At 32.8% G+C, this 17,880-nt stretch overlaps 7 protein-coding genes across 9 annotated transcripts; 4 read left to right on the top strand and 3 right to left on the bottom strand.

Annotated features, from left to right (window-relative positions):
* The first annotated feature begins 832 nt into the window (after positions 1-832).
* LOC123657116 (N-acylneuraminate cytidylyltransferase) lies at positions 833-2,631 on the top strand. 3 transcript variants are annotated; one of them, XM_045592700.1, is made up of 5 exons: positions 833-917; positions 997-1,196; positions 1,588-1,801; positions 1,885-2,052; positions 2,340-2,631. In XM_045592700.1, exons 1-5 carry the CDS (start codon positions 886-888, stop codon positions 2,437-2,439), a joined length of 714 nt encoding a protein of 237 aa, XP_045448656.1. In that variant the 5' UTR covers positions 833-885; the 3' UTR covers positions 2,440-2,631. The 3 variants fall into 3 exon arrangements, 1 of the variants encoding a protein (XP_045448656.1); XR_006743654.1 differs by lacking the exons at positions 833-917; positions 997-1,196; positions 1,588-1,801; positions 1,885-2,052 and adding an exon at positions 2,177-2,228 and having other exon boundaries at positions 2,340-2,423; XR_006743655.1 differs by lacking the exons at positions 833-917; positions 997-1,196; positions 1,588-1,801; positions 1,885-2,052 and adding an exon at positions 2,188-2,250 and having other exon boundaries at positions 2,340-2,423.
* Positions 2,632-3,008: 377 nt separating this feature from the next.
* LOC123657468 (sorting nexin-8-like) lies at positions 3,009-7,262 on the top strand. The gene is made up of 6 exons (XM_045593011.1): positions 3,009-3,211; positions 3,613-3,838; positions 4,028-4,133; positions 4,205-4,337; positions 5,182-5,407; positions 6,557-7,262. Exons 1-6 carry the CDS (start codon positions 3,009-3,011, stop codon positions 6,713-6,715), a joined length of 1,053 nt encoding a protein of 350 aa, XP_045448967.1. The 3' UTR covers positions 6,716-7,262.
* Positions 7,263-8,310: 1,048 nt separating this feature from the next.
* On the top strand, positions 8,311-9,556 carry LOC123657124 (histone H3.3A). Its single transcript, XM_045592707.1, has 3 exons — positions 8,311-8,470; positions 8,606-8,892; positions 8,981-9,556. The coding sequence occupies exons 2-3, from the start codon at positions 8,611-8,613 to the stop codon at positions 9,107-9,109; spliced, it is 411 nt and encodes a 136-aa protein (XP_045448663.1). The 5' UTR covers positions 8,311-8,470; positions 8,606-8,610; the 3' UTR covers positions 9,110-9,556.
* A 768-nt stretch (positions 9,557-10,324) lies between these two features.
* LOC123657123 lies at positions 10,325-10,803 on the bottom strand. The gene has a single exon (XM_045592706.1). It carries the CDS (start codon positions 10,780-10,782, stop codon positions 10,378-10,380), a length of 405 nt encoding a protein of 134 aa, XP_045448662.1. The 5' UTR covers positions 10,783-10,803; the 3' UTR covers positions 10,325-10,377.
* On the bottom strand, positions 10,725-12,917 carry LOC123657118. Its single transcript, XM_045592702.1, has 5 exons — positions 12,833-12,917; positions 12,546-12,748; positions 12,196-12,461; positions 12,001-12,083; positions 10,725-10,762 (listed from the first exon to the last, which is right to left on the bottom strand). Exons 1-4 carry the CDS (start codon positions 12,915-12,917, stop codon positions 12,023-12,025), a joined length of 615 nt encoding a protein of 204 aa, XP_045448658.1. The 3' UTR covers positions 10,725-10,762; positions 12,001-12,022.
* A 635-nt stretch (positions 12,918-13,552) lies between these two features.
* Positions 13,553-15,790, top strand: LOC123657114 (UPF0193 protein EVG1 homolog). Its single transcript, XM_045592699.1, has 5 exons — positions 13,553-13,754; positions 14,016-14,193; positions 14,905-15,062; positions 15,189-15,413; positions 15,501-15,790. Exons 1-5 carry the CDS (start codon positions 13,631-13,633, stop codon positions 15,638-15,640), a joined length of 825 nt encoding a protein of 274 aa, XP_045448655.1. The 5' UTR covers positions 13,553-13,630; the 3' UTR covers positions 15,641-15,790.
* On the bottom strand, positions 15,462-17,880 carry LOC123657107 (ATP-dependent DNA helicase Q1-like). The gene has a single exon (XM_045592691.1). It carries the CDS (start codon positions 17,664-17,666, stop codon positions 15,777-15,779), a length of 1,890 nt encoding a protein of 629 aa, XP_045448647.1. The 5' UTR covers positions 17,667-17,880; the 3' UTR covers positions 15,462-15,776.

Raw genomic sequence — 17,880 nt, 5'->3', positions numbered from 1 at the left:
CTCAAAGTGTTAATAAACTACTCAAGTTGCATTTATAATTGCTCATATACAGTTTGGAACAGCTCCACTTTCCTTAATTTTTAAAGCCTTTAAAGCTGATAATAGATGCGGGATATTTAAAGGGCCATAACCTGAAGAAGATATTCAACGCTGTCTCTAGGTCTTAAAGGAATCAAATCGGTAGGGCAAAGTTCAAACACTTTAGCAGAATTGGCGAAAGACTATTGGGCTTTCCAAGTGAAACCCGTGCCGTTTGGTCTCTTGTCAAAGCTGTCGAAGGTATTTTTCAGTCCTCACTTCCACCATTGCGTGAACCTAAGGCTCTCTGGCACATTCTGCGAAAGAAAAAGGGAAAATTCTTTGCGTCGAATTCAACTCTTGACGATGAGGAGAAAGCACCATCGAGCATTCCACGGTGCGAGTACGCGATACGTAATGTGCGCTTTGAGCAAACTACCGTTCGTCGTGTTCAGCATTTCCTCGACATCAAGAAGTTCATTGATCCTAATGGTAGAGGAACACTGATAGCTTATGCAACCGTGCGAAGCCGGGGTGGCTCACTAGCTACTACTAAAACGAAAACAAAAATTAATTCATTTGTAAAATTGAAATATATCACTTAACCGCTAAGATTATTAGTTTAAATAAAAACAATATTATTATTATTTAATAAAAGAAGGTATATAATAATTATGTTCCTGTGTAAGAAAATTCACCTACTCTTTAGGTCAAATAATTGCTCAAATACACACAACTATTTTCAAACTACCTTATCAACAATTTGATTACTAGTACTTATGGTAATAAACACGGAAATCACTCATTGAGCAATATCCGTGATCCAACACGACTTTAGATGTAATCAGTTTTAGGAGATAGTAAACAATGATGTTGATATTGTGCATATTTATTGGACTGTACGTATAATTCAAGTATTATGATTAAATAGTGCATTTTTAAGAGGTTCATGAATATATAAGGATTTATTTCATATAGTGCTTCACCGGTGTTCTGTGATAAAACGGCTGTCTTAATCTTAGCCCGTGGCGGTTCAAAAGGTGTACGGTTGAAGAATATTCGAAACGTCGGTGGTATTAGTTTACTTGGTCGATCTATACTGACTGCTAAGTTGGCTGGTTTTCACGATATAACTGTTTCGACAGATCATCCCTTAATAGCATTAGAAGGGTTGAAGTGTAAGTCTTTTTTGTGTAACTGCTAAAACTACTTTATCTGCAGAAAATAATATTAACAGTGAAACGTTTTTCTATAAAATAAAATGATTGATAGAATTAAATTAATTCTTATGTTATTGAACGTCAATTATACATTAAATTTATATGTTCGGTATTTTAAAAAAAAAAGGTATGAAAATATATTAATATATTTGGTTTTTATTTCTTTACTTCGATTTCTAAAACTACTAAATTATAAGAATCATTTTACCATTAGAAAGTTATATTATCTAGTATAGATTATTGCATTAAGCTTTTAGTCATAAAATTATAATTAATAAGTATCACACAAATACAGGGAAGCAAACTAAACCATTAATCGCAGTCAACATTTTTGTTTCTCTTATTTTAGACAATACAACCGTTTTTAAAAGAAGCTATGTAACATCAACTGACTGGGCACCATCAATATGGGGAGTAGCTGAATTTATTGAAAAGAGACAGGATATTGATATCTTAATACTCCTCCAGGCAACTTCACCGTTTATAAACTTCAAATATTTACGTTCTGCACATGCAAAACTCAATTTTCCAATTCCATTTGATTGTGTCTTTTCGGTTACTAGGTAAATATTTGATTATTTAATTAAATTTGGGGTATATTTTAAAATAAAAAAATACTAATCTCTCACTCACAACTAAATCATAGAAGTTACAAACTTCGTTGGAGCTACAGCAACTCTGGGACACATTCTTTAAATTTTGACTACAAAAAGCGACCTCGTCGACAAGATTGGAACGGTGAATTCATTGAATCTGGAGCATTTTATATATCTAGACGAGGAGTTATTGTAAAAGGAACCTTGCAAAATAATAAGTATTTTTTTTCATTTTTTTTTATTCAATTTAATCGCTTTTAAAATTTTCTTTCTTTTTAATATTCTCATACGTTTATATGACGGTCATAATTAATAAAATTATAAAACTAATCGTAAACGTCAAAGTACGTTTCCGGTTTCCGGACGTGGCAACTTTTCCAAACCAGAAAAACAAGTTAGTGACATAATGGAAAATTGTATTTTTTATTTTATTTTCAATAGGATATATATTAATTATTTGACCTAAAAAACGTGAGGTAACTGTGATATTTTTATACTTTTGCAGTTGTACGGTATGGGAATTATCGCAAGCGGAGAGTCTCGAAATTGACACGGAATACGATTTGCATTTAGCGAATATTTTAATAATAAATAAACTTGTTTAGATAAAGTGATAATGCTACTATAATATTATTAAAAATGTGGTAAAGAAGAACAAATAGGACCAAAGAACTGTTTGAAGCAGAATAGTAAATGTTAAACCATGTTTACATTTGCTACAATTTATAAGTATGTCAAGAGTTTTAAGAGACTTTTGAGATTAACAGTGGGTGATAATTAAAAAGAAAAAAATTGAAGCAGTATTTTTTTCAAATTTAACATTTTTCCATTCATAAGTACCTACTTGAACAATCTTTACATCACCTATCTAACTGCTATCAATGACACAACATCCCATATGATACAGATAAACATTTTATAACAAATTTATTGTGCAATAACTTATCTAAAAAATTCTGACAAAAATTTTTTGGCAGTGTAAAGTTACTATTTTTTTTTTTTTAATGTCTGATCATACACAAATTAATAAATTGATTTAACTGACAATAAAAATAAGTCAATAATTTTAAAATCGTATTAATAACAATATTTAATATCAATAATAAGTTTGTAATATAGTACAAAGAATTAGCTACAAGGAAGAAATTGAAGTGTTTGAAGTTATTTTAAAACTATGACAAATAATACTGAAGTTACATTTGAAGAATTAGAAGCCACCGACGTTATATCAGTAGACCTGGTCCCAGAGCGTAAAGGCCTAATCTTGAAACATTGCGAGTATTATGTGAGCTCGAGACGCCATGGAACAACCGTCACAAGACGGTACAATGAGTTTGTACAGTTATACGACGTTTTGTACGTCAAGTATCCTTATAGGTATGTATGGTTTTTTTTTTATACAACCAGGTTGAATAACAAATGTACGGCCCACCTGGTGTTAAGCAGTTACCGTAGCCTGTAGATGGCTGCAATATCAGGAGCATTGCAAGCACAGAGCCGACCCTACCCCTGACCATTACTAGAAGCTCTGACCTTACCATAAACCTTACCATAGGAACACAACACTTCTTTGGAGCAGTATTATTTAGCTTTGTAATATTATTAGCTTCTTCTGTAAGGTTTTATGTTGACCTAGTAAAGTTTTGCTGGTTCATTTATATTAATTGAACTAATTTTGCCAAATACTGGTACTGTTGACAAATACTGATGGTATTGGGAGAAAAACCATACTCAATATATTATTTTATTTTATTACAATATAAAAAATACACTTTCAGAGCAGTATGCAGCTTACCTCCTAAAAGAGTAGTGGTAGGGGGCGGTAGTCCCCTATTTCTACAGCGACGTAGAGCAGCTTTACAACGCTGGTTAACACTCGTAGCCAGGCATCCAGTGATGGCCCATGATGCTGATCTTAGAATTTTCTTGTGTGAAACAACACCTAAACTCGACAAGCCCAAGCATGATGAATTCATACTGGCTGGCACACAAGAAGATAACCCGGTAAAACTTTATATTGTTATTTTTTTTAATTTAATTTACAATATTGATTTTATATATAAATATGCTTTTATATATTTTCATGCATATCAATGGTATTATTTGTAAGTATTAGTTAATAAGAGATTGTTTCTTTGCCACTTAACAATACATTGCTAAAATTTGGTAATTTAATATTTGCCTTTTTTGTAGACTGATATGAGTACGGATGAAATGCAAGAATCATTTGTTTCTGAACAAGAACAGCTTCGATTGGCGCACTTGGGTCTGGATAGGTTGTTCAAAATATTTGAAAAAGGTTAGTTTTCCATATAGGTTTTGCATAAATAAAAATGTTTAAAAGATATTTCATTTTCATTATTTTTTCAGTTGAAAGCAGATGTGATTCTGAACGCAGCGATATACGTGAGTTAGGGGCAGCTCTGAATGCACTATCGGCCCCCTCAGTTGCAGATACGGCAAAATGGACACGTATAAGAGATGCAATGAAAGCAGCAGCAGAGTACGTTTAATTTTCTTTTAAACATTACTAAATTAGGATTACACAATTAAAATGTAAATAACGTATTTAAAATATAAATAAATTCGTTTAGACTAGCTTGTTTACGCAGCTTGCAGAGTCACTGCTTTCTGCATTGTGGGTTTGAATAATGCCCCAACTCTGGGTATAACATAAGTAATTTACTTATAATAATAATAATAAATTCTTTACTGGATCAAACACATTATAATTTCTTATGGCACTAGTATATTAATTTTAGCTGATTGTTTTAGGTGGGTCAGTGTTATCATTTCTAGTAGCTTAATTTACCTTGACAGTGGACTGTATGCATATTTTCATTTTTTATCCAGCTAGGATGCTTTTTTTATACAGCTAACTTGATGGTGAGCAGATACCGTATAGGCTGTAGACACCAGCAATTCCAGAACCATCAGAAATGCGTTGCCCCCCTTTCCCAGACCCCCCCAGAAGTTCTGGTCACCGTACACACCACTGTAACACAACACTGCTTGAGGACAGTGTTATTTGGCCGTGATCTGTGAGGTCGAGGTACTTCCCAAGTTGGGCCGCTCGAGATAGTGAGCAGGGAATATCCCGCCGTGTCCTAGTTGAATGAAATGTATACTAAATCTTAATATATATAAATCTCGTGTCACAATGTTTGTCCGCGATGAACTCTTAAACTACTTAACCGATTTTAATCAAATTTGCACACCGTGTGCAGTTTGATCCAACTTAAAAAATAGGGTATATTTTGTTTTGATATATGTAATTATTATATTTAAGAAAAAAAATAAGGCGATACGAAGTTTGCCAGGTCAGCTAGTATGTATATAAATTACAGACTAGCGCTAGAGACGAGCGAGTCGCAGCTGGAGGTGGGGGAGCAGGAGGCGATGGAGGGGCTGCTGCTGGCGCTGGACGCGGTGGGCGCGTACCGACGGCTGTGCTCGCGGCTCACGCGCGGCCTGCACGCCGAGCGCGCCGCCGCCGCCGCCGCCGCGCCGCGCAGCGCCGCCGCGCGGGCCCTGCGCGCGCGCCACCGGTACGCGCTGCGCTGCGCCGTGGAGGTGAGCGCTGGTGCCCTCACTCGGACTCGCGCTGCCGTGCGCTCTGGTGGCGAGTCTTCAGAGGTTCTATGCCAAACGAAAAGAAAATACATTCCGTTGGGTGCAGTCGTTCAGAAATTTTTATATTACTATTATACTTCGGCGATTCATTTTTGTTTAGGTCAATTTAAAGAATATTACACAATTTATAGGTTTTAATATCATTCATACCTCTGTCAAGTGTAAAATCACATAATTTATGAGAAAATAAAAAACATTTCTTTATCTTTCGACAATTTTTAAACCTTTTACTATAATTAAAAATTTAATTAAATTTACTTATAGTAGTAGCGTAGGGTGTCTGAGCATTAGCGAAATGTTTTATGTTTAAATGTTAAATTAGAAAGAGCTATAGGTACAAAATGTTATTAATGGTAATGAGCGCATCCGATTAAAGACACAGTTAAATATGCACTGAAGCAAAATGCACGGCGTTGGCCTAATGTATTCAGCACGGTGACGTGCGTGTGCGTTGTTTTGCTGAACAACACCCAAATGCTCAGTAATTGACTGAACAAGTAGTAACAAAAAAAATCAGGAACAAATTATATATCAGACAACATCAGTATAAGAAATCAATTACTTCATATTATTATTCCATTGAATTATTTCTCAAATTAATGACATCGACACTACGTGCTTGATATGTTTTAGTTATTTCAATAGTGTTATGTCTTACGGTCTGTTACGATGGGGTAATGCTACAGATATTGAGACTATATTTAACGAACGAGGATAAATTTAAAATGTTTATCAAAAAGAACATACATTGATAATAAAGATGTGTGGACTTGTAACCCTGTATTTCATGCAAGATGTTAATTTCCAAATTTGTATAAAAACACAGTATAAGAGTAACTGTGGACTTTCTTGCCGATTCTTCTCTGCAAAAATGCACATTTTGTGTTCCAAACCGGTGGTAGCTTCACTTTTAAAAATAATTAAAATTTTAATTTGTAAAATTACTATTTGAAGGTGCTTTTAAGCCTATTTTAATAAAGACATTTTTGATTTTGATTTTGAATAGTTTGATGGCCCACTAGGTCTAACGTTCAAAAATTATCTTACCATCAAGGTTCTTGTAATTTATTAATTTATAATTGATTTCAGGAGGCGCGTATAGCTCGAGTGTATGCTCTGTCAGCATTGGAAAACCTTCCGGAACTTTTAAGGACGCTAGGCACTGCGCATGCGCGGGTCGCAGCTTTATGGGCGGACCTACACACCGCACTACGACACCCACATTCTAAACAGGCAGTTAAAGATTGAAGAAAAATAATAGTATTTATTATAAGGACAAATTATATTCCACAATTTATTGTCAGGTTGCTAAATATTGAAGAAAAAGATAATATTAATATGGACAATTTGTTACATTCTACAATTTATTGACAGGCTGCTAAAGCTAGAAAAAAATAATTGAATAAGAACAAATTATTACATTCCACATTTTATTTCCAGTGATGACTGTGTGATATTGTTTCTCGAATATTCATTTTTTTTTACAATATTTTTTATATAGGTTTAAATAATAATTATGTGACCAGTGATGATGATATTATTATAAAAGTAACTTACATCTCGAATATTCGAATCACATATTTTAAATTAATATTTATATTTTAAAATAATTTAAAGTAGGCAATGGTGGCTGGTATAACATATAATGACCAAATCAATAAATCAAATTTTTATACTGTGATAAGAAATATTGATAGTTTATTGTTTTAAGAATTTAAATGTGTCTATTACCTGAGCATAATCTCTAGTTTTTAATTTGTATTATATACGTTAATAAAAGTATTTAAAAAAAAAATTGTTTGCATTTATCAACCTTATTACATTTCATTTATTATTTTATATCACAATCATGATAGCACATGTATAACATTACTCGGCATAGTGGAATCGTCGATGTTATCCGCGCACGTCAAGCTCATGTATTTATTTTCGCGCGCATTTTATTATTAGTCCATAATGGTGTGCGTGTGTGTACGTGCGTGCGTGCGTGTGTGCGTGCGTGCGTGCGTGCGTGCGTGCGTGCGTGCGTGCGTGCGTGCGTGCGTGCGTGCGTGCGCGCGTACGCGTGCGTGTGTCAGTGTGTGTAAGCGAGCGTGCGTGCGTGCGTGTGTGTATGTGTTATAAAAAAATTAATAGCTTATTATATTTTTTATATGCATTATATTATTAATTATAATCACTAATAAAAAATAAAGCTAAGCTAGCCTATAAACAGTAATCTTCTGAAATAGGGGTTGAACCTGAATCCACCACGTTTCTCCACTGTGGGCTAGCGATAATTTGCCTACTGTGAGTAGCGATCATGTTTGTTATTTAGTTCTCCAAGCTATAAAATGGGTTAGCTTTCATTGTCAATTATCTGTCTCACACAAAAATAATTTTTCAATTTGAAACTAGTTTCTGAGATTACCCGCGTGAGAGATCCACGTACAAACCAACAAACAAATTATTTAGCTTTATAATGTTAGTATAGATTTCAAGTCCAATATACCATGGTTAGACGTAAAGTAAATGATTTTTTTTAAATAGTAATAGCTAGTTACAATCTTACAATTATATTTAAAAAAATGTGGACTGAAATTTATTTTCGTATCCATTCTCTTTTATACATTACAAATATAAAAAGATACGAAAAAAGTAAAAAAATACTTAATTGTATAAAATTTTCATTTATATATAAATATATATTTTTTTGTTGTTCTAGCAATACTGATATATATTTTTAACCAATCACTAACTACTTTTTATCAAAAGGTGTTTTTCCCTCGACCAATAGTAAGCTCTACATTATAACCAATGGAATAAGCATAATACTACTACGTCAAGCCAATCACAACGCGTAAAGAAGGCGTCATTGCTCGCCCGCCATTCTCTCGACGCCATCTTGGACTGTTATTAAGCATATGATCGTTGTTGTCTGCGCTGTGATTATATTGTTACAAAATTAGTTTGTGTTAACAATTTTTCATAAAAGTCGTGTTTTTTGAAGCATCTTTAAATAAGGTTCATATTTTATTAATTGTAATTAGTGAAATTTAACGTAGAAGTGAAATAAATTGCATTTAGAAGTCAGTGTATACTATTGCAACATCTCAATGTTTATTGTGTTTTTAAAAATCACAATTTCTTAACTTGCAGTAAAAATGGCACGTACCAAGCAAACAGCTCGTAAATCTACTGGAGGTAAAGCCCCTCGTAAACAATTGGCTACAAAAGCAGCTCGTAAATCAGCTCCCAGCACTGGTGGTGTTAAGAAACCTCATCGTTATCGTCCTGGTACCGTAGCTCTCCGAGAAATCCGTCGTTACCAGAAATCCACTGAGCTGTTGATCCGTAAGCTGCCATTCCAGCGACTTGTGAGAGAAATCGCTCAAGACTTCAAAACTGACCTTCGGTTCCAGTCTGCGGCCATCGGCGCTTTGCAGGTGGGCTACTTTATATGACGGTGATATTAAAAATTACTTTGTGTAAATTTGTATAATCTACTAATAAATGTTGTGTATTGTTTATCAGGAGGCGAGTGAGGCGTATCTCGTGGGTCTGTTTGAAGACACCAACTTGTGCGCTATCCATGCCAAACGTGTCACTATCATGCCTAAGGATATACAGCTGGCCAGACGGATTCGAGGCGAACGTGCATAAATAATACAATAGTTTTAGTGTCTAATCATAAATTATTGTAATTCGAATAGATGTTAAATTCTATAACTCTTTTTTTATTGTCTCTCATATATTATTTTTAGTCTTAACATCGTAATCGTAAAATTTTCGGAGGCAGCAGAACTGAATTTTTTTATAAATATTTTCTTATGTAAGTGTTTCTATGTTGTTTGTACGAGACATTGCTAGCAAATTGTAATAAAAAAATTAATTTTTGTTACTCTGGCATCTCTTGCCGAGTTGCTCGTTTCTAGTTGCTGTCTTGTGCAGCAACATAGCTTATATTTAAGTGACTTGTGGTATGTCTAGGAAGTAGTTAAGGCAATATTGTAACCACATGAAAGGAACACGTGTTAGAAATAATTTGATTCACTTCTGGATAATTGTGTAATGAGATACTTTGGTGTTAATAAATATAATTAGAGTAAATAAATTGTTTTTCAATTAATTTTATTGCTTGTTGTAATATCAATTTGAGTTATTGATCAAATGTACAATAATAATATACAAATTATAAATATTGTCCTTTACAGTTAAGAATAAAGTCAAACTAAAATTGTCCCTCAATCATTTGCTGTCAGGTTTCATCATAACAGGTTCATTTGAGAAGCATTATTTGTTGTAACTACATTATTACAGCAGTTCCATATCAATTTAAAGTTAATATTTCAAGTTATTGATGATAGTAATTAAGGAATTAACATGCTGCTGAATATTTAAACTACCATATGCAGTGTGGAAATGTGGACATTTGTTACGGATATTACATAGAAAAAATATATATTTAAAGGAAATTACAAAATGTAATTAATGACAATGATGCAGTTATTCTTTTCAATTTTCTTTGTATCCCCTTAAATAAATCAATTTCAATACTATTCTCGATTTTTTCTAGATTAGCTGTGCCACGCGGTTTTACACGCCTAATTTTCGGTCTCATTGGAATGTCAGGATAAAAAGTAGCCTGTGTTATTCTAGATCTCCAGCTATCTTCATACCAAGCTTCATTAAAATCTGACTACTGGTTTTTATGTGAAAGAGTAACAAACATACATCCTTACAAATTCGCATTTATATTAGTAGAATATTTATGCTGATGTCACCCATAGTGAGCATGTATATACATTAAATGTGAGGTTATAACTCGGGAAATCTGGGAAAAAGTGTGACTAACAATAAGACAATGAAAATTAGTCAAACTTGTGCAATATTTATTTAACTTTGCCTACAATATTAACGTTTATCCTGAACTAAGCTACAAGTTTTGCCTCTTCTGCCTCAAGATCTTTTAATCTTCTCTCTATGTCTTCTACACTTTGTCCATGTTCCTTGTTATACCTGTAGCTTTGTAATAACTGTTCTTTTTCCAATCCTTGTATTCTATCGTATAAGGTTTTATCAAACTCAAGGTCTATATCATTTTCCTCTCTAAGGACACAGAAGTAAATGAGGAATACTGCTACACTTCCTACCACGCTGTATGGCTGATACCAAGGCATGCTTTCTGATGTTGTTTTTCTAAATACTGATTGTACAGTTTTCTTTGCAGCGTTGCTCGTAGAGAATTTGATGGGCTCATTTTCATTTACTTCTGTAGTATAAAATCTACGTAATCTATATTGTCTGATGAAATTTCTGAAATCAGAAAATAACATGATGTAAAGAAAAATGCCTAACATGTTATATTTTTTTTTTACACGACAAAAGCTTAACAAATAAATTTTATTATTATAATTTATAGTATAATATGTTAATTATGAATAACAATATAGGGATAGGTACAACAGTTTGATGCAAAAAAAAATCGAAGAAAATAAACACTCGTCCAGAAATCCAAAAGAATAAAATGGTTAGAATTAACTGATTTTAAGTTTTAAGAGTTTAATATTTTGTCTCTTGGCCATTTATAGAAATGCATTACATGAATTATCTCACTTAAATGGTCCATAAACAATTAAACTTTCTGTAATACTTTGATTATTTTAACATTTGTATGATCTGTCTGAAGTAATCTCAAGCGTTTAATAATAAATTCATTATATTGTATTTTTAATAACAATTTTATAAGTGCATGATCATTGTAAACACATTCAGACTAGTTACAATGAAGTTTTAAAATGGAAAAAAAGTACCAAGACAAAGAGTAGATTTTCAATATTTATTTGAATATCTATTTGATAAAAATACAGTCCAACCCAATCATCTATTAAAAATGATTGTTATTGTCGAAGTTATTTAGAATATTATCCTGTTTGCCCTGGAAATTTTTTAATCTTACTGTAAAATTACATTGCAAACAATCAGTTTGTATTACAATATATATTCATACAATACAGAGGTGCATATAGAACTATTTCTGTAAGTTTTAACGATATTTATATTAGTTTCCCACATATAAAGGAGAAGTAATTCTAGATTTTTTTTTTTTTAAGTATTAGCCAACGTTTATATATTTTACATATATTACAAAACTAGCTAAGGATTAGCAGCAACTTCAGAACGCACAAATAATTTTAGTAATATAATAACAAATCGATAAAAGTTATAACCAAGACGGTACATATGAATAAACGTATACCATGTGCGATATGCAAGTTACAGTAACTAAAGTAATACCTTAAAACAAATAAATTTCTGTTCATTTTGATCGCTTTTTAAAAACTTTTTTTCTTATTATTAAGTTAATTAATTCGTTTTCTAGACAAATTATGCCATGTTCTTTGACATTTTAACAGCTGATTGACAGATAATGATTAGTGCGGCTGCGGTGCGATTTGAAACTACTTTTTTGTAATAATAAATAAAATTAATCATAATTAATTATGTACCTAGTAGAATTTTTATCATTATAATTAATAAATTAGTATATTTACGCAGATTTTTTGTGGTTTTTCTTTACTTTAATTGTTTCAATTCTTCGATCTTTTCTAATGAGTAACGTAGGGCGTTTCTTATTCTAGATTAGAAAAAAGAAAATTACTGGTATCATTAAATACATTATTATGATTATTTAAATTAGTAAATTATTAAAACCGTCAACATAAGTTTATTGCAGTTTAATGGCCTACCGAAGAAACTCTTCGCCATTATCTGGTTCAGCTTTTAATCGATCGCGCTCTTTTAAAGCATTTTCACGTCTTGCAATAGCTGCGTGTAATCGAATTTCGTTATTTGAAATTGGGTTAATGGCTTCTTCTTTTTCAACAGATTTTACCGAGGGCTCTGCATAAGCTGGTCTCATTAATAAAGCCCACACATCGTATTTGTCCGAAGCGGATTGAATTTCTTTACAAAACGTAGAACGCTGCTCCCACACTTGTGTAATACCGTTAGTCTAAACAAGGAATTAACAATTTACAGAAAAGATACTTTGATCTTTTGAGAAAATGTTAAATATTATACATAATAAGAAATTTACGGATTGTAATCGTAAATCTTCAAGATTTTTATTGAATGTACTTAGCTCAGCAGCCAAAGAATCCCGTCGTATTTTTTCTAGTAATACTTGCGTACGCAATAAACTAATATTGTCCGAAAGTGTTTTCTGTTCTTGTTTAGATTTTTCAGTTTCTAATAGAGTTTCTCGAATAGATCTGTTCAAGAATGCTACAGAAACATCAACTATAAAAAAATATAATTTTAAAGGCAAGTGCATGGTTCAAAATAATTTAAACACGTATATTTAACACAAAACAATAAAGGTACATTCGCGTTTTTCTCTTAGCTTTGCTTCGTTATCTTGTTCTTGAAATTTAATTTTTTCGATAGTTGATCCAAGTGAATTTTCCATTTTCAGCGTCATAAACTATTACTTTCTTTTTTTAGTTGGTTCTTTAATTTTAAATATTCATTAGTTGAAAAAATAGTTTTGTTGATTGCTAAGTTATATATAAATGATACAAATGCCAAAACTGAAGCGCGGGAAATAAAAAAAAAATACGGTACCTACGGTGTTAATCGAGTATCAAATCTTTTTGATACGTTGACATTACTTATTTGTTATCATTTAAATATACATAAATTTTAATTTTTCTTCACTCCCTTCTATGTAATGTTTGTATGTGTATATTAATTTATTATTTGAAATATATAAGTCTTTATTATATTATATAACGTATTATTAGTCTACATTCATATGTACGAGTGAATTGATAAACTAGGGATTAAAAAAACATAACTAAAGTACAGTGAGAAGTTCCTAGTCCTAGGGATTTAATTAGTTATTTTTTCAAAAGGAAACCTAAAGGATCTATTTTAAAGCGTGAAACTTCAGTAAGTATACTAGCTCTATTGTTATTGTTTCATAATGAAATTACCTTTGCAATTGCAACATTCTTTTAGTATTTCCGTGTCTCCCTCTATGGTTTGTCCATGTACTTTTTTTTGTCTGGCAACTTGAATGTTAAATCAATAATAGCTTGTTGCCCGGGATATTTCAAAAGTCGAGTTATGAGTATACTATATACTTACTTTTATATACATTTTTAAACGAATTTATTAAAGATGGAGAAACCCGACGAAAATGGATTCGTTAATATTACGTGGCCAAGCAAAACTATTCCATATGGCGGAATATTTCATACACGAACAGTCGAACCTTCAGCTGCTCAACAAGAATTTTTAAAAGGTTAATTAAAAAAAGGATGCCTAATATTTAAAGTCAATTATTGTAGGTATTTTCTAGCATTACATAATACCTATATGTAACGTAGACGACGAGTTAGCGCTACGTGGCATACATTTGTATTGGTCATACATATTGTCATCGTATTGTGTTTCCGGAGCCTCAACACTGGAAATAGTGTGGGCTGTTGATTATGAGGCATTTATTTATATACTATTTATTTATTTTCTTCATTTATTAACTACTTAAAATTATAATGTACAGTTTTACTGGAAGAGTCAAAGTTGAGTATATCTCAACGGCAGAAAAATGCGTTCGCTTTGCGCCAGAATGAAGAAAACATAAAAAAGTCAGTTCCAGAAATTCCACTTGTTCGACCTCGAACTTCGCGCCGACGATCTCTTTCAGCAATACGAGAAGCTGAAGCTCTTAATACTGAAGTGTAACTTTTGTCTTTATAATATTTATATAATGGTTGCAAATTAGTGCATATCTATATTTTATACGATACGGTAGTAAAGTATATAGAGTATACCCCCTCTTATCACCTGGGTGTCGTAAGAGGCGACTAAAGGATAACACAGTTCCACTACCATCTTGGAACTTAAAAAGTCGACTGATGACGGGATATTCATTCAACTACTAGCTTTGAAATACACAGGCCGAAGACGGGTAGCAGCGTCTTCAGTGCGACTAAGCCAGTCCTGTGGTCACCAACCCGCCTGCCCAGCACGGTGACTATGGGCTAAACACATGAGTTAACGCCATTTTTGGCGTGAACTTGTGGAGGCCTATTTGCAGCAGTGGACTGTGATAGGCTGAAATGATGATGACGATGAATAATGATATTTTATATAAGTACTACTTGTGGACAAGCCTATGGGCTTTTGCAAGTAAATGTACTGTAATACATGCTTTTCTGAATGTTACAAATAAATAATTAAAATATGTATTGATCTTAACCTGCCCATCTGCAAGACAATATCCCTTTAAGCTAACATCAGGTTGTCTGGAAAATATTGCTATTTAGCAAGTATTAGCAGCTTTTATTTCCATATTTTTTTTCATTGTTTTGGTGTGCTATAAGTTATATTATACCTACTTATTAAATCTTCATGTCTAACAACAAATATTTCAATTTTTTATTTATTAGATATCGCCCCCTTAAAAGAGGCGAAGATCGGGAAAAATTAAAAGAAAGATTAGCTCATTGCATGACATATGGGGATGTTGAACAAAAACCACCAGGACCGCCACGCCTTATAAAGCTAAAACCTAAACCACCATCTAAAAAGGAACAGTGGAATGACTGTAATTTCTTTTGATATAAATTATTTTACATATTAGAACTTCATAAGATGTATCGTTAACGTGTTGATCATAAGTATACATTTTTACTTTGCATGTAGTTTGAATTTTTTTTATTATTGAATCCAGTGGTTACTCAAATACGAGAGCGTGCTGAATGGTTAGCTGATATGGAAGATTTAGGACATGCTGGACCACATCGCGAACTGATCAAAGATCAGATTGCTGAAAGGATGAGAGCTCTGGACGCGTTAGGTGTTGACAGTGTTTGTTCTACTGCCCGTTCTAGTGCATCTGGGTTCAGTGTCCTTCCTAGCCAGCACAGTTCAAAATCGAATAGGAGCAGTAGCACTAGTGAGTAACATGATTATTACTATGATAATTGTGTAATTGAAATTGGGATTTTGACTGCACAATATTTTATTACAATTTTAATTGCAGAAATTTCTAATGATTCTAACAATATGCACAGGAAGCAAAAACAAAAGAAAGTTAGCAAATTATCAGGTAAATTTGAAGAAAATGTAGCTGAATATGAAAAGTTGTCACCATTACAATATTCCCCGCGACGACGTGTATGATTAATTAACAAGAACATGTCACTTATATTATTAATTACAGCAAAAGAAAATCTTTAGTTATACTGGATATCCCATTTTGAAATTATGTTTAAACAAAGTTGTTGACTAAAACAAATTAGTTAAATAATAAATGAATTTAATCATCAATTAGAATAGTTTTTGATTTTTTACCATTTATTTCAGTGCTTGATTTTCTTTTTCTTGATTCCTTAACATCATTTATAACAATAGGATAAAAATCTTTAGGAGCTGGCCTGTCTAAATGGAACTCTGTATATTTTCTAACTGGCATTTTTAAAGTGAAACTTTCATCATCAACTGCTTCCATATTAGGGCCTTTCTTTATATAAGATATAGTAGAATAAGCCGTAAAATGAAAGTCTTCAATGAGATAACCTTCTGTAAGGAGATATGCTATTACATCTTCACCCACTGTCCTAGAAAAGTTAGGTTCCTTGCCTTTATGTCTAAGAGGAACTGGTCCTTTTAAATACCAAGCGTCCAGTAATTTCTGAGCTGTAAGTTTTGTGTCTTGCGTTTGAGCATTATCTAGTATGCTTGAAAGAACCCTACAATGACCTTCAAGACTTATTTCCCTAATGCTAGAGTTTTGATGGGAGCATACATCACACATTTTGTTACAATCTGAATAACCCCAATCTTCGTCAAAATGCTGTGCAATTAGTTGTCGTCTACAAAAAGTACCATTGAGACAATATTTGACCATGCCATAAAGATGGTCAATACTTCCAAAAGCTGAAAATACCATGGTGCTAACTTTAAATAAGTCCTGCATTCTGTATAGAGTAACACATTCAGCTCTCTTACCATCTCGGCCGGCTCTACCACTTTCTTGATAGTAATTCTCCATTGATTTACTAATTGTATGATGTATGACAAATCGGACATCTGGTTTATCAATACCCATACCAAAAGCCACAGTAGCAACAATAGCCTGATAAGTCTTTTCGTACCATTTTAAATGAACTTTCGATCTTGAATCTGCTTCCATATTTGCATGATAACAACCCACTCTCAAGCCTCTTTTTCTCAACCCCTCAGCAATGTCTTCAGAATCTTTTATACTATGAGTATAAATAATTCCACTCTCTCCTTTATACCTATATTTTAAAAGCTTTTCAAGTATAGCCAAGCAATCTTCTTGTGATGTTGGTTTTTCTAAAATTTTGTAATAAAGGTTTGGTCTGTTAAATGTTGATTTGATTACCAAACAGCCTGGGATATTGAGTATCTTTTGCACATCTGTTAAGACATGGGCTGTCGCAGTTGCCGTTAATCCTAAAATAGGTGTTTTAGGGAACATAGTAGACAAAATGCCAAGGTATTTATAATCTGGCCTAAAATCATGTCCCCACTGCGAACAACAGTGCACTTCATCAATGGCAATTCTTTGCAATCTACCTTCAGCATAACATTTCTGCAAGTTTGACATGAACCTCTTACTCTTTGCAAGTCTTTCAGGGGTAACATATAAAAGTTTTATCTGAGTTTTATTGTCCTTCAGAACATTAAAAGCTGCGGCGGTCTCTGCTTTTGGACTTATACTCGTCATTAACATTGCTGCAATATTTCTATTTTTCAGAGACCTCACCTGGTCTTCCATTAGTGAGATAAGGGGAGATATAACCAGAGTGACACCAGGTTTAACCAGAGCTGGAAGCTGATAGCAAAGGCTTTTACCAGCTCCTGTTGGCATTACAACAATTACGTGTTGACCACAAAGTGTTGAATTAATGGCACTTAGTTGTTTAGGTCTAAATGAGTCTATGTTAAATACATCTTTAAGCGTCTTTTGAACATCCTCGGACCACGCATACTTTTTTGCTGCCCAATCGACACTCGCTAATGTGTCCGACTTTATTTTATTTATCGTTAGTTTTAATGAAGATTTCTTTTCGTGTAACTCACGCTGTTTATTTTTTAATTTTAATATCTCTGCATCGACTAGTTTCAACTCTTTATCAACATCTTTTATTTCCTTTTCTAGCTCCTCGATAGTTTTCATTTTAATAATTTTATTCTATTGGATTCTTGGACCATAAAGTAACATTATCTGTATCGTCTTGATAAAACTATAACACTTACTTTCTAATTTCTATTATTTAAATTCAAGTATAATTTAAGTAATATTGTTGTTCACCTTTTAGAACATTTAAATTATTTTGATTTTAGGTATTATCAATCATTATCAATTGTCTATATCAACCACAGATTAAAAA

This window comes from Melitaea cinxia, chromosome 10, assembly GCF_905220565.1.
Source record: "Melitaea cinxia chromosome 10, ilMelCinx1.1, whole genome shotgun sequence".
In the NCBI taxonomy this organism is placed as follows: domain Eukaryota; kingdom Metazoa; phylum Arthropoda; class Insecta; order Lepidoptera; family Nymphalidae; genus Melitaea; species Melitaea cinxia.
The sequence above is the reverse complement of the archived record's forward strand: the minus strand, read 5'-3'. Positions and strand labels throughout refer to the sequence as shown.

Excerpts from the sequence above, each read along its gene's own strand:
- LOC123657468 (XM_045593011.1), top strand. The coding sequence starts at position 3,009 with ATGACAAATAATACTGAAGTTACATTTGAAGAATTAGAAGCCACCGAC. Across the intron at positions 3,839-4,027 it reads GCACACAAGAAGATAACCCG|ACTGATATGAGTACGGATGA; the intron begins GTAAAACTTTAT and ends CCTTTTTTGTAG. Across the intron at positions 4,338-5,181 it reads GCAATGAAAGCAGCAGCAGA|ACTAGCGCTAGAGACGAGCG; the intron begins GTACGTTTAATT and ends TATAAATTACAG.
- LOC123657114 (XM_045592699.1), top strand. The coding sequence starts at position 13,631 with ATGGAGAAACCCGACGAAAATGGATTCGTTAATATTACGTGGCCAAGC. Across the intron at positions 14,194-14,904 it reads GAAGCTCTTAATACTGAAGT|ATATCGCCCCCTTAAAAGAG; the intron begins GTAACTTTTGTC and ends TTTATTTATTAG. Across the intron at positions 15,063-15,188 it reads AAAGGAACAGTGGAATGACT|TGGTTACTCAAATACGAGAG; the intron begins GTAATTTCTTTT and ends TATTGAATCCAG.
- LOC123657116 (XM_045592700.1), top strand. The coding sequence starts at position 886 with ATGATGTTGATATTGTGCATATTTATTGGACT. Across the intron at positions 918-996 it reads TTGTGCATATTTATTGGACT|TGCTTCACCGGTGTTCTGTG; the intron begins GTACGTATAATT and ends TATTTCATATAG. Across the intron at positions 1,197-1,587 it reads AGCATTAGAAGGGTTGAAGT|ACAATACAACCGTTTTTAAA; the intron begins GTAAGTCTTTTT and ends CTCTTATTTTAG.
- LOC123657118 (XM_045592702.1), bottom strand. The coding sequence starts at position 12,917 with ATGGAAAATTCACTTGGATCAACTATCGAAAAAATTAAATTTCAAGAA. Across the intron at positions 12,749-12,832 it reads GCTAAGAGAAAAACGCGAAT|TTGATGTTTCTGTAGCATTC; the intron begins GTACCTTTATTG and ends ATTTTTTTATAG. Across the intron at positions 12,084-12,195 it reads AATGGCGAAGAGTTTCTTCG|AATAAGAAACGCCCTACGTT; the intron begins GTAGGCCATTAA and ends TTTCTAATCTAG.
- LOC123657124 (XM_045592707.1), top strand. The coding sequence starts at position 8,611 with ATGGCACGTACCAAGCAAACAGCTCGTAAATCTACTGGAGGTAAAGCC. Across the intron at positions 8,893-8,980 it reads CGGCCATCGGCGCTTTGCAG|GAGGCGAGTGAGGCGTATCT; the intron begins GTGGGCTACTTT and ends ATTGTTTATCAG.
- LOC123657123 (XM_045592706.1), bottom strand. The coding sequence starts at position 10,782 with ATGTTATTTTCTGATTTCAGAAATTTCATCAGACAATATAGATTACGT.
- LOC123657107 (XM_045592691.1), bottom strand. The coding sequence starts at position 17,666 with ATGAAAACTATCGAGGAGCTAGAAAAGGAAATAAAAGATGTTGATAAA.